General features: G+C 42.8%; 1 protein-coding gene across 1 annotated transcript in view; it reads right to left on the minus strand.

Moving 5' to 3' along the window:
* Positions 1-757: 757 nt before the first annotated feature.
* LOC106589293 (TANK-binding kinase 1-binding protein 1) overlaps positions 758-13,389 on the minus strand; it is a 112,535-nt gene continuing 99,903 nt past the window's right edge. Inside the window, exons 8-10 of the mRNA XM_014179075.2 lie at positions 8,640-8,755; positions 5,326-6,152; positions 758-4,900 (exon numbers count right to left, since the gene is read on the minus strand). Of these exons, the coding sequence (XP_014034550.2) occupies positions 4,772-4,900; positions 5,326-6,152; positions 8,640-8,755 (1,072 nt within the window). The 3' untranslated portion in view covers positions 758-4,771. The remainder of the gene's footprint in view (positions 4,901-5,325; positions 6,153-8,639; positions 8,756-13,389) is intronic.

Genomic DNA, 13,389 nt, shown 5'->3' on the forward strand with positions numbered 1-13,389 from the left:
CCTTTCATCACACCTTGTGTGTGTGCATGTGATCTTGTTCTTCTATCCTCGTGGGGACCTAAAATCCCCCAAAATCTCCACAAGGATAGTAAAACAAGGAAAATTCTCCCTAGTGGGGACATTTCCCACGTCCCCATGAGGACAAAGGCTATTTTAAGCTTAAGGGTTAGGTTTAGGGTCCAATTAGGGTTAGGGTTAGAATTAGGTTAAGGGGTTAGGGTTTAGGGAGGATAGAAAAACAAGTGTGTGCGTGCGAGAGAGAGAGCGCGATTGGGTTCATGCCTATCTGTAGTTTACGAAATAGACAGTAAAGAGAGTGGATTGTAATTCCCAATGTGATTCCGACTGTCTGCTTCCCTCTTGTGCTCAGAGTCCGCTCTGCAGTTTGCAGTGGCTCTGGGAGGGATAGATAGAAATATGGGAAATAGAAATTACAGCAGCCTGGTAAAGCTTAGCAATGACTGGCCTGGATAACTGTTAATCTCTGAATATTCACCACATTGGAGATATAATATTAGAGATACAGAATAAATGTGTGGAGATACACATTGAATGCACAATAAATGCTATCTTGACTACTAAATAGCATTGATTGTGTATCTCTACATATTTCTTCTGTATCTCTAATATTATATCTCCACTGTGGTGAATATTCAGAGATAAACAGTTATCCAGGCCAGTCATTGCTAAGCTTTACCAGGCAGCTGTGAAACCAACCAATTCCAAGAGTAATTTCAGTGCAAGTTAGTTTATTTTTCAGAATATTTACATACAGAAAGAAAAGAAAAAGTCGTTATGCATCTCTTTTTATTATAATTTTTTACACGTTGTTGAAAGTCCTTGAAAGCCAACAGTGTACTCACAAAATACCTCCATAATGATTATTCTTCCTCGTTAGCGGCCCTTTAGCTTGTTAGACAGATCTGATGAGTTCTTATCAGTCAGTCGTGGTAGGGTCCCCAGAGCCACAGAGAGGCCCCAAGAGAGGAGCCATATTCACAAAGCTTTGTCCCCAGAGTCTTTCCAGATGAGGGTTTTCTGTTATCATCAGATCAGTCTCAAAGCTAGAAATCACAGGCAGAGGGATTGAAGATTGACAGTCTAAAAACAACGCCAGTGCTCAATCTGATTTGATTCTTGATGGAGGATTTGAGGAAAAAGAAAAGCGAAAGAGGAAATCTTTACATATCTCCCGAGTTAACTCTTTGTGAATAGTGGCTTGAGTGTCAGACTCCTACTCCAACAAAGTGTCTTTGTTTATGTGGCCATTGAAATGACAACATACTGTATATACATTTCACTGCTTAACATTGTGAGCTGATAGGCATGTTTGCTATGTACTACAGCTGCTGGTCAACATATTTTGGTCATGAATGTGTTCCTTAAAACAGTATAATTTATCTATTCATATATACTGTATGTATCATCTCTCCATTCATACCTGTGAGCATGATATGATTAGTTGGTACTTAGTCATCATCAAGAGAGATAAGCATACTGTACAGAGCCTTCAGAAAGTGTTCATACATTTTGTTGTGTTGCAGCCTGAATTCAAAATGGATGCAATAGTTTTTTTTCTCTCACCCATCTACACACAATACCCTATAATGACAAAGTGAAAACATGTTCAGAATTTTCTGTCTCAAATGTATTAAGAATGAAATACAGAAATCTCATTTACATAAGTATTCACACCCGAGTCAATACTTTGTAGAAACTAATCTAGCTTTCTTTGGTTATAAAAGAGTAGTGATTGTTCCTTCAGTCAAAGTAATCAAAAGGTATACAATCTAACACAGAATTCTGTACATGGTCAATGAAAGCCAATGTTGTCTGTGTGGGCATGGAAGTAATTAATACTATTAATCTAACTGCCCAATCACTTATTGTGATATCGTTGTTAGTTTCAAATTAGAATATAGATGTACTGTACTACCAGGGGTGGAAGTGGGCAGGAATGTGTGGGAACGGAGTTCCCAAAGTGAAATCATTTTGAGATTTAAAAATTCTTCGTTTTTTTACATAGAATCATAGGAATATACATCAGTAAATTCTCAGAACCTGCGTTTACACAGGCAGCCCAATTCTGATATTTTTTCCACTAATTGGTCTTTTGACCAATGACATCAGATCTTTTAACATCAGATCTTTTTCAGAGCTGATTTGATTGGAATTTAATTTTCCCATCCTTTTGTACTAGGCTTTAGAACATACATACACATACATACAGAACCAGTCAAATGTTTGGACACACCTACTCATTCAAGAGTTTTTCTTTATTTTCACCATTTTCTACATTGTAGAATAATAGTGAAGACATCACAACTATGAAATAACACATATGGAATCATGTTGTAACCAAAAAAGTGTTAAACCAATCAAAATATATTTTATATTTGAGATTCTTCAAAGTAGCCATGCCAAGAGTGTGCAAAGCTGTCATCAAGCCAAAGGGTGGCTACTTTGAAGAATCTCAACTATAAAATACATTTTGATTTGTTTAAAACTTTTTTGGGGATACTACATGATTCCATATGTGTTATTCCATACAACACTCACTCAGATTTTTTTGGGTTATATTTGACATGTATATATATTAGATATAAAATGCAAAGTGTGCCAGCTTCAGACTGTAAGATTGAGAAATGTTATAAATACTTTATCAGATGTGTTTGCAGGTCGTCGGTTCTTCAGGAAGACTAAAGAGACTCCCAGTTGAATCATTGTTATCATATACAAATATATTCCATTCCCTCTTCCATATACAAACTCCTGTCCCACTAGCTATATACAGTATTGTGCAAGCTTAGGAGGGGGAAATGTCACCAACATAAGACATGTTCGGCACAAAGATTTTTTTTTGCCAGAATTTTTTTGCCTCATTACTTACAGATATATCAAATGATACATTAAAGGGCAATCATGACACTTTTCAACCTCATATTGATTATCTCCAGCACCAAACCAGTGTCTGCATATGTGAAAACAGCGCGTTTCTATGATCTGTGGTTAAAAAGATAAGAACAAAGGTCCTAAAAAATGCTTCTCTGTGACATCACAGGGTAGCATAAAAATTTAAAAAAACATTGATTAGCCAGAGGGCATTTTCTTGCTCCTCAATACACTGCGCATTTCATAGTGTTTGAGAATCACCGTTTTTTAAATGTTGTAACTTTTGATGATGTCATCTAGGAGAACTTTTAAACTTTATATTTATTTCTACAAAGCATAGAAATGCACCCTTTTCACATATGTAGACACTGGTATTGTCCTGGAGATAATGATAATTAGGTTAAAAAGTGGTGGAATTGCCCTTTAACCCATTACAGTCTAAGCCCTGTCTAAGCCGGGGAGGTGGGGCGGGGTTCTACTAAGCTATATGTAATTGTTTTAAGAAGGTCATACCAAGGATAATTTTGCTATTTGATTTTGAACTTTAAAACCCCTTGATGTATCCCCAAAAATATTACAAAATAATTTTGTGCAGAAAAATGTTTGGCCTTGCTATTAGCCCATACCAACGCATTGAATAACATATTCACTACATGGAATAACAGATAAAGGAAGTTTGTTCTAGAGTGTCTGTCCTATATCTGAAAGATATAAGAAAGATCAGGAAACATTTGAATTTTTTATTTTTTTTACATGTATTTAAGCCCTTATTTTTGGCACTAAACAGTCTCCAGATATACAGTACTTCCATTTTATTTCAACTGGTACAGGGAGAACTTCAACTGACATGTTCATGAGAGTCTCACCTTTCCACAGAGGGGTCATATTAGTGTGTAGCCCAAACTGTTCGGACGCTAAAGACAGAAGTTGGCAGATTGGCTGTACCAACTTCAGACGAGTCCCAAGACTCTTGTGGGGGTCGTAGAGCAAAATGGTTCAGATGCTACAGACGATTTTGTGAGAAGACCACTGCTCTAGCTCTGTCACCTTTCACCGCAGATGCAAAAGTGTGGCATCGGCTGATGCGGTGGATTGAGACACATCCCATGCAAAAACAGATATCTCTAGCTTATATTGATAAATTTTTATGGGGATTTTTGTATTATGCTAATTAGATGTCCATGGGGCGCAGACATCAACTCTAGGGAGTTAAATAAATAATATAGGGGTGAAATTATTATTTACTATAGGTTTATATACTGTAGGTTAACTTAATGTGCTCAGATTTATATGGATTTCTGTTCAGGCCGCAAGCATACAGATAATCTGCCTATGCACTTCACCACAGCAAGGTTGTCACAGCAACTACATGCCCCACCCTGCAGGACAACTTCTTACCGACATACTGTACAATCAGTCAAACTCACAACACTGCCATCCTCTCTTCATAACTCTGACCTCTGACCGCACATTGTCAAGCCCTGAAGAACAAACAAACTGGATTTATCCATCTGGCCCCCCAGATAATTCCAGGAATTAATTGTGGTTGGTCTGTATTTCACAAGCCTTATACTGTACATGGGAGTTAACTAAAGCAGGCCACATTACAGCAAGTAGTAGTGGTAAGGTGTAAGATATAAAAACAAATGGACTGCAAGTTGCCTGGAACCCTCAGGACATTGTCTGTCATGAACCTCGAAGCCATCTTGTCATTCCCTAAACCTAGTCCCATACATGGACTACTAAACACACAATAAGCCCTCTTGTCTTGTAAAACAAAAGGCACCCAGCTATAAAACAAAACCAAACCTAAAATTACTCCACAATGTAAGTGAAGAATTGTTGCAACTAAAAAGAGGGTGCAGTGTTGCCGTGGCGATCAGATCTTGCTGTTCTCCAGGTGCGAGTCGATGTGCTTGATTAGGGCGTCGTCAGGGTAACCCATGGGAAAGATCAGCTGGCACAGAGGGCAGCTCCTCATGTCACTCTCTTCTGTCTCCATCCACAGCTGCAACAAACACGCACGCACGCACGCACGCACGCACGCACGCACGCACGCACACACACACACACACACACACACACACACACACACACACACACACACACACAACATTCAGGTCAACAAGCAGTGTGGGTCTATGGCAACAATCAATGATAATAGTTTGACCATTTAGGTAATTTCATGAAGAAAATAAGCTTATATGTAAAAGTGCATCAGAACATATGTCATGTTACACAGAGAATTTCCCATGAAATAGCACAGCGCAGGAAGACATTGGCAAGTCAAGGGCAGTTTATTTTCAAAGAGAGAGATTTTGACTGATCGGAATAGCAAGCTAACTGACCCATTTTACAATTTTAGAGAATGTTTTGATATAATAAAGATATTATTATACAGTATATTTGGGGTAGAGTGTGCGTGTGACTCACATTGATGGAGGGCCAGGACTGGGCGTGCTCTGTGTGCAGGTAGCCTGGCGGGTGGCAGGTCAGAGTGTTGGGTCTGGATGGGATGGGGAAGGCCGAGCAGGACGCTGGCCCCTTCATGACCCCATGAGCTGACACACTGTTGGGCACGCCCAGTGTCCGTGGGGGGCTGATGGGGTGCGGACAGGTCCACTCTTCCTCGTCTTCAGAGGACTGCGGAATCTGGGGGGTAGGCGTAGGGGGTGGCAGGGGCTCAAAGTGCAGGTGAGACCTGGGAGAGACCTCGGACAGGGGGAAGGGCAGCTCTCGAGAGTGGCAGGAACTTTCATGGAGGCCCACCTCACTCCCTGCCCTCTCTAGCCCAGACTGGAAAGCTCGGAGCTGGCCTCCTCTGTGGGGTGACCCTCCATGCTGGGAGCCTCCATGCTCATGCTGCTGATGCTGCTTTGAGTAGCCGGAGTCCATGTAGGGCCGGGGCTTGGGCAGGGTGGACACGGGGTCCAGGCTGAAGCGCGGTGGCCGCTGGTAGGCCGAGGGGTCGGCCACCTCGGAGTAGCTCCGTCGGCCCTGGAAGCTGGCCCTCAGGTGGTGGCTGGCTGGCCGGCAGGAGTAGGAGGCAGGCCCATCGTTGACGTCCAGCAGGGGCGAGCGGCGGTGCATGTCCGGGGAGAGATGCTGCGGCTGGAGCACCGGGGAGCGGCACTGGGCAATGGGGGAGTGGTGCTGAGGAGGGACGGGGGAGTGGCGTTGGGGGATGGGGGAGTGTCGCTGGGGCACAGGGGAGTGGCGTTGGTGAGGGATGGGAGATGGGGGGTGGGAGTGGCGTTGGACTGAGGAGACAGGAGAGACACGGGGAGTCAGAGAGCAGCACACGAGACAAGACTGCCTGTGGCTGTCTCTGGAAGACCAAAATGATAGATTCTCGCCAAAATAGGACTAGAGCCTGTTGTTATTCATAATTACATATGAGAAGTAACTAGGGTCAGGAGGAGTTTTGGTCTGGTAAAATCTCTAGCAATATCAGATAGTGTATATATTTTTGATAATGATGAAGAAAAAGTGTGTAATCTTTCATATCTATTTTCTTGAATAACATTCCTGTACTTCTCTCTACTGTGTGTAAGACATGCTGTGTTGCTCTGGATTTGCAGTGCAAATGTTTGTCTGATCAAAAGACATAACACAATTCGCAACAAGAGGCACACTCAACAAGATATGCAAAAAAGAAACACCCTTGAATAGATTTATTTTCCGCTTACCTAAGACACAGATATAAGATGATGTAGACAATTTTTACAGTACATTATGTTGTGCTTCCTGTAACCATAAGATAACTATCAGCCATCTAGCTAAAAACAAGACTTGCATCGATGAATCAGAAGCATCTCAAAGGGGAAACGTATGGTTCTGTGGTTGAGTGAAAAAAGTATTTAAAAAAAAGAGGGGAGGTTGCTGTGCTCTCAAACTATCCAGAGAGACTTGAAATACAGAGAAAACATAGACTCAAGGAAGAGGATTTTTTTGTTGTTGTTGTATTTCAGTACATATACTGTATTTGTAACTCTGCAACCCCAGGAGAGTAAAAAAACAGCTGCAGGCCTACTTATATCCCAATATAGTCTAGTTCATTCTTCTATTTTTATCTTGAAACAGGGCTGAGTATGAGCTGAGTATGTAGTTAGAGAGGCAGGCTAGTAACCTGAGGGTTGCTGGTTCAAATCCCTGAGCTGACTGGGGGTAAATCTGCAGGGAGTGAGCTGTAAACCATAGTATACTGTACACTACTGTTCAAAAGTTTGGGGTCACTTTTTGAAAGAAAAGCACATTTTTTTGTCCATTAAAATAACATAAAATTGATCAGAAATACAGTGTAAACTGCTTCTTTAATCAGAACAACAGTTTTCAGCTGTGCTAAAATAATTGCAAAAGGGTTTTCTAATGATCAATTAGCCTTTTAAAATGATAAACTTGGACTAGCTAACACAACGTGCCATTGGAACACAGGAGTGATGGTTGCTGATAATGGGCCTCTGTACGCCTATGTAGATATTCCATTAAAAATCAGCCGTTTCCAGCTACAATAGTCATTTACAACATTAACAATGTCTACACTGATCAATTTGATGTTATTTTAAAATGTGCTTTTCTTTCAAAAACAAGGACATTTCTAAGTGACCCCACACTTTTGAATGGTAGTGTATGTCCCATATAGTATCTACCTCTCTTTTTCTTTACCCCTCATTTCTCCAGGGGTGTTGCTCTGCAGCAGCCAATGTGCTGCTCCCAGCCTGTGATGTGTGTGTTGTGTGTCAGGTTGAGTACTGTGATAGCACAAAATTAAGAATATCTGTGCAAATGGACCAATAAAGCAAATATTGTATTGTAAGGTGAGCATGACAATGCTGATTTCAAGATGTGCGCGTAAAGCTTACCCATTTCCCACCCTGTATTTCAATAGAAAATGCGTAACAATATACTGTACAAAACATTAAGAGCACCTGCTCTTACCATGACATAGACTGACCAGGTGAATCCAGGTGAATGCTATGACCCCTTATTGATGTCAGTTGTTAAATCCACTTCAATCAGTGTAGATGAACGGGAGGAGACAGGTTAAAAAAAGGATTTCTAAGCCTTGAGACAATTGAGACATTGTGTATGTGTGCCATTCAGAGGGTGAATGGGCAATACAAAATATTTAAGTGCCTTTGAAATGGGGTATGGTACTAGGTGCCAAGTGCACTGGTTTGAGCGTGTCAAGAACTGCAACACTGTTGGGTTTTTCACACTCAACAGTTTCCCGTGTTTATCAAGAATGGTCTACCACCCAGAGGACATCCAGCCAACTTGACACAACTGGGGGAAGCATTGTAGTCAACATGGGCCAGCATCCCTGTGGAATGCTTTCGACACCTCGTAGAGTCCATGCCTCAATGAATTCAGGCTGTTCTGAGGCGGGGGGGGGCTGTGTAACTCAATATTAGGAAAGTGTTCTTATTGTTTTGTACACTCAGAGCATGCATTAGGGATAAGGAGCAACACCTTTTCGGATTGGGCTTTGCGGTAAAGAGATAGGTGAGAGAAAAGTATGTTGATATGACACAGGAAGAAAAAGGTGTCGATTGAATGTTTCCAGCGGACAAAACTGGTTGCAACAATGTTATTTTAGCGTCTTTTGTGATGTCATGGTAAGGTTGTATAGTGATTGTTGATGTTTAAATTTTTTTAAAATATGTTATTAAGATGTAAACTTCTATAGGGATGCTGCTAACCTGTTAAATGTGGGCCATATATCATTTTCTAGAGATGTTACTAACCTGGGCTATGCTGCTCCTGAGAGACCATCCTCAAGATCTCCTTTTGTTTGGAGCTCAGTGCCTGTAGACGTCCCAACTCCTCAGTTAGCTCTGTGTAGGCTAGCGCCAAATTCACCCTGCAGGGGGAAAGAACAGAGTCAATCAATCAGTTGGAGAGATTGACTGCATCACTTCTAGATTTCGTTAGAAATATGAATGTGTTAAATTAAAAATGGTCTATTTAATAAACTAACATACAGCTCTGACAGACCCCTGTCTTAGTCTCCAGTATCTATGCTTCAATAGTCTATGTGCCGGGGGGCTAGGGTCAGTCTGTCCTGGTGTAATCTGATCTTAAGTATGCTCCCTCTAATTTTCCCATCTCTCTCTCCCCTTCCGGAGGACCTGAGCCCTACGACCAGGCCTGACGACTCCTGGCTGTCCCCATCCCACCTGGTCGTGCTGCTGTTCCAGTTTCTGCTGTTCTGCCTGCGGCTATGGAACCCTGACCTGTTCACCGGACGTGCTACCTTGTCCCGGACCTGCTGTTTCGACCCTCTATAACCACTGTGATAATTATTTGACCCTGCAGGTCATCTATGAACGTTTGAACATCTTGAAGAATGATCTGGCCTTAATGGCCATGGACTCTTGCAATCTTTACCGGGCACAGCCAGAAGAGGACTGGCCAACCTCAGAGAGCCTGGTCCTCTCTAGGTTTCTTCCTAGGTTCCAGCCTTTCTAGGGAGTTTTACATAGCCACTGTGCTTCTACAGTACATCTGCATTGCTTTCTCTTTATGGTTTTAGGCTGTGTTTCTGTATCACTTTGTGACATCTTGTAGTGGACTGGGTATAACTGGTGCAGAGGAGTCAGGCGCAGGACAGCAGAGATGAGTAACACAAGTAACTTTACTCAAATATTCCAATAACATGTCGTAATACCGAGCCCACAATAACGGACCGAACATACATAAAACAATCACGCACAAAAACCATGGGGAAAACAGAGGGTTAAATAATGAACATGTAATTGGGGAATTGAAACCAGGTGTGTAAAACAAAGACAAAACAAATGGAAAATGAAAAGTGGATCGGCGATGGCTAGAAGGCCGGTGACATCGACCGCCGAACGCTGCCCGAACAAGGAGAGGGACCGACTTCGGCGGAAGTTGTGACACATCTGCTGATATAAAAAGGGCTGTATAAATAAATGTGATTGATTGATTAATATATACCCCACAAGACATTAAAGTTTCAAGTTTTAATGTCACATGCACAAGTACAGTGAAATTGTCACAGTATCCACGGAAGGTGGTGCCCCTCCATAGGCGGGGCGGCGCTCGGCGGTCGTCGTCGCCGGCCTACTAGCTGCCACTGATCTAAGTTTCTATGTTGTTTGGTTTTGTCTGTCTAGGTCTGCACCTGTTCCTTGTTTGTAATTAGTGTGGGGGGTATTTAGTTTGTCCTTTTTGTTCAGGTATTTGTGCGGGATTGTTTTGTGTCATGTCGAAGGGCTGTTCGTATTTACGCTGCCTGTTTGTTCAGCTGTGAATTTATTATTGCCGGGCTGCGCCCCGTTCTCTTTATTGTTTTGGAGCTGTGCTCCTGTCGGGTGTTTAGGCGCACCCAGTAGTACGGCTGCCTATTTTTTCCAAACGGTGTTAATAAACATCTGTGTTTTTGGACCTCCGTCTCCTGCCCTTGACTCTGACCCTTCCTGCTACACTGATAGTCGTGACAGAAATGCCTTTCTTGCAAACTCAAAACCCAACAATGCAATAATCAATAACAATGTAATACTAGAAAAATGTGTTAAGAAATAAGAAGAAATATGAAGAACACAATAAGTAAGTAAATAAGCATACTATATACAGGGTCTGTTCCAATACCATATTTAAAATGTGCAGGGATACTGGAGTGATGGAGGTAGATACTGTATGTATAGGGGTAAGGTGACTAGCCAACAGGATATAAGATAAACAGAGTAGCAGCATCTTGTATGTGAGTGGGTGTGCGTGTGTCAGTATAAATGTATGCGGATATTACAGTGCATTCGGAAAGTATTCAGACCCCGTCACTTTTTCCACATTTTGTTACGTTACAGCCTTATTCTAAAATTGATTAAGTACATGTTTTTCCTCATCAGTCTAAACACAATACCCCATGAGGACAAAGTGAATACAGGTTTTGAGAATTTTTTGCAAATGTATTAAATATTTAAAACAGAAATAAATGATTTACAGGGGCGGCAGGTAGCCTAGTGGTTAGAGCATTGGGCCAGTAACCGAAAGGATGCTAGATCGAATCCCTGAGCTGACAAGGTAAAAACTGTCGTTCTGAAATGTCTGAACAAGGCAGTTAACCCACTGTTCCTAGGTCGTCATTGTAAATAAGAATTTGTTCTTAACTGACTTGCCTTTAAATAAAGGTTAAAAAAAGAATGAACATTTACATAATTATTCAGACCCTTTGTTATGAGACTCGAAATTGAGCTCAGGAGCATCCTGTTTCCATTGATCATCCTTGGGATGTTTTTACAACTTGATTGGAGTCCAACTGTGGTAAATTCAATTGATTTGACATGATTTGGAAAGCTGTCTATATAAGGTCCCACAGTTGACAGTGAATGTCAGAGCAAAAACCAAGCCATGAGGTCGAAGGAATTTTCCGTAGAGCTCTGAGACAGGACTGTGTCGAGGCACAGATCTGGGGAAAGGTACCAAAACATTTCTGCATCATTTAAGGTCCCCAAGAACACAGTGGCTTCCATGATTCTTAAATGAGAGAAGTTTGAAGCCACCAAGACTCTTCCTTGAGCTGGCCGCCCGGCCAAACTGAGCAATCGGGGGAAAAGGCCCTTGGTCAGGGAGGTGACAAAGAACCTGATGGTCCCTCTGACAGTGCTCCAGAGTTCCTCTGTGGAGATGGGAGAACCTTCCAGAAGGACAACCACCTCTGCAGCACTTCACCAATCAGGCCTTTATGGTACAATGGCCAGATGGAAACCACTCTTTAGTAAAAGACACATGACAGCCTGCTTGGAGCTTTCAAAAAGGCACCTAAAGACTCTCAAACCATGGGAAAAATATTTTCTGTTCTGATGAAACCAAGATTGAACTCTTTGGCCTGAATGCCAAGCGTCACGTCTGGAGGAAACCTGGCACCATCTTTTTCGGTGAAGCATGATGGTGGCAGCATCATGCTGTGGGGATGTTTTTCAGTGGCAGGGACCGGGAGACTAGTCAGGATTGAGGCAAAGTACAGAGAGTACAGAGCACTCAGTGGCCACGCAGTCTTGGGTGAACAGGGAGTACAGGAAGGGACTACGCACACACCCCTGTGGGGCCCCCGCATTGAGCGTCAGCGTGGCAGAGGGGATGTTGCCTACCCTCCTGGCCCTCCGGCCCGTCAGGAAGTCTAGCATCCAGCTGCAGAGGGAGGTATTCAGACCCAGATACCTAAGCTTAGTAACGGATTTAGAGGGGACAGTGTTGTTGAAAGCTGAGCTGTAGTCAATGAACAGCATTCTCACATAGGTATTCCTCTTATCTAGGTGGGTGAGGGCAGTGTGGAGAGCAATTGAGATTGCGTCATCTATGGATCTGTTGTGCCGGTATGCAAATTGGAGTGGGTCTAGGGTGTCTGGGATGGTGGAGTTAATGTGTGCCATAACCAGCCTCTCAAAGCACTTCATGATTACAGAAGTGACTGTTACAGGGCGATAGTGATTGTGGCATGAAGCCTTAGAGTTCTTGGGGACAGGAATGATGGTGGTCATCTTAAAACATGGGGGGATTACAGACTGGGACAAGGAGAGATTGAAAATTACAGTGAATATGCCTGCCAACTGCTCCGCACTCTGAGAACGTGCCTTGGAATAACGTTGGGCCCAGTGGCTTTGCGGGTGTTGACCTGATTAATAAAGACCTTTCTCACGTCAGCCTCGGAGAAGGGGGTTCACCATGCAATCATGGCTCTATATAATACTGTGCGTTGCCTTGAATTTGTTTTGGACTTGGGGACTATGAAGAGACCCCTGGGAGAATTAACACAAAGGTTGGCGCTGAACTAAAGGACATGGTTACCGCACACAGAGCTATCGTAGACAACTCTGAGGCTACGGCCGAGGACAGGAATAAGTACAAGATTTCCCGCAATGACCTCTGTAGAGTCTTCAAACGAGCAGAAGGACATTATAGGAATAAGGTGGAATTATACTACACAGGCTCCGACGCCTGCTGCATGTGGCAGGGGCTACAGTCCATTACGGATTACAAAGCAAGACCCAGCCATGATCTACCCAACGATGCCTCTCTTCCAGACGAACTCAATGCATTTTATGCACGCTTCGACAATAACATCACCGTAACCTGTGCGAGGGCCCACACCGGACCTGCGGAGGTCATAGTGGGACATCTTGTACTTCTTCCTGTCCTCGGCCGTAGCCTCAGAGTTGTCTATGATAGCTCTGTGCGCGGTAACCATGTCCTTTAGTTTAGCGCCAACCTTTGTGTTAATCCAGGGCTTTTGATTAGGAAAGCAGCGAACCCTCACCGTGGGGTCACTGATACATTTTCTATATTCTCCCAGGGGTCTCTTCATAGTCCCCAAGTCCAAAACAAATTCAAGGCAACGTACAGTATTATATAGAGCCATGATTGCATGGAACTCCCTGCCATCTCAAATCACTCAAGCAAACAGTAAAATGTGCATTGAAAACACATTAAATAGCACCTCACATCACAATGCCTCTCCCGTTTCTGACCTAA

The sequence above is a fragment of the Salmo salar genome, chromosome ssa28 (assembly GCF_905237065.1).
Source record: "Salmo salar chromosome ssa28, Ssal_v3.1, whole genome shotgun sequence".
NCBI classification, from domain to species: domain Eukaryota; kingdom Metazoa; phylum Chordata; class Actinopteri; order Salmoniformes; family Salmonidae; genus Salmo; species Salmo salar.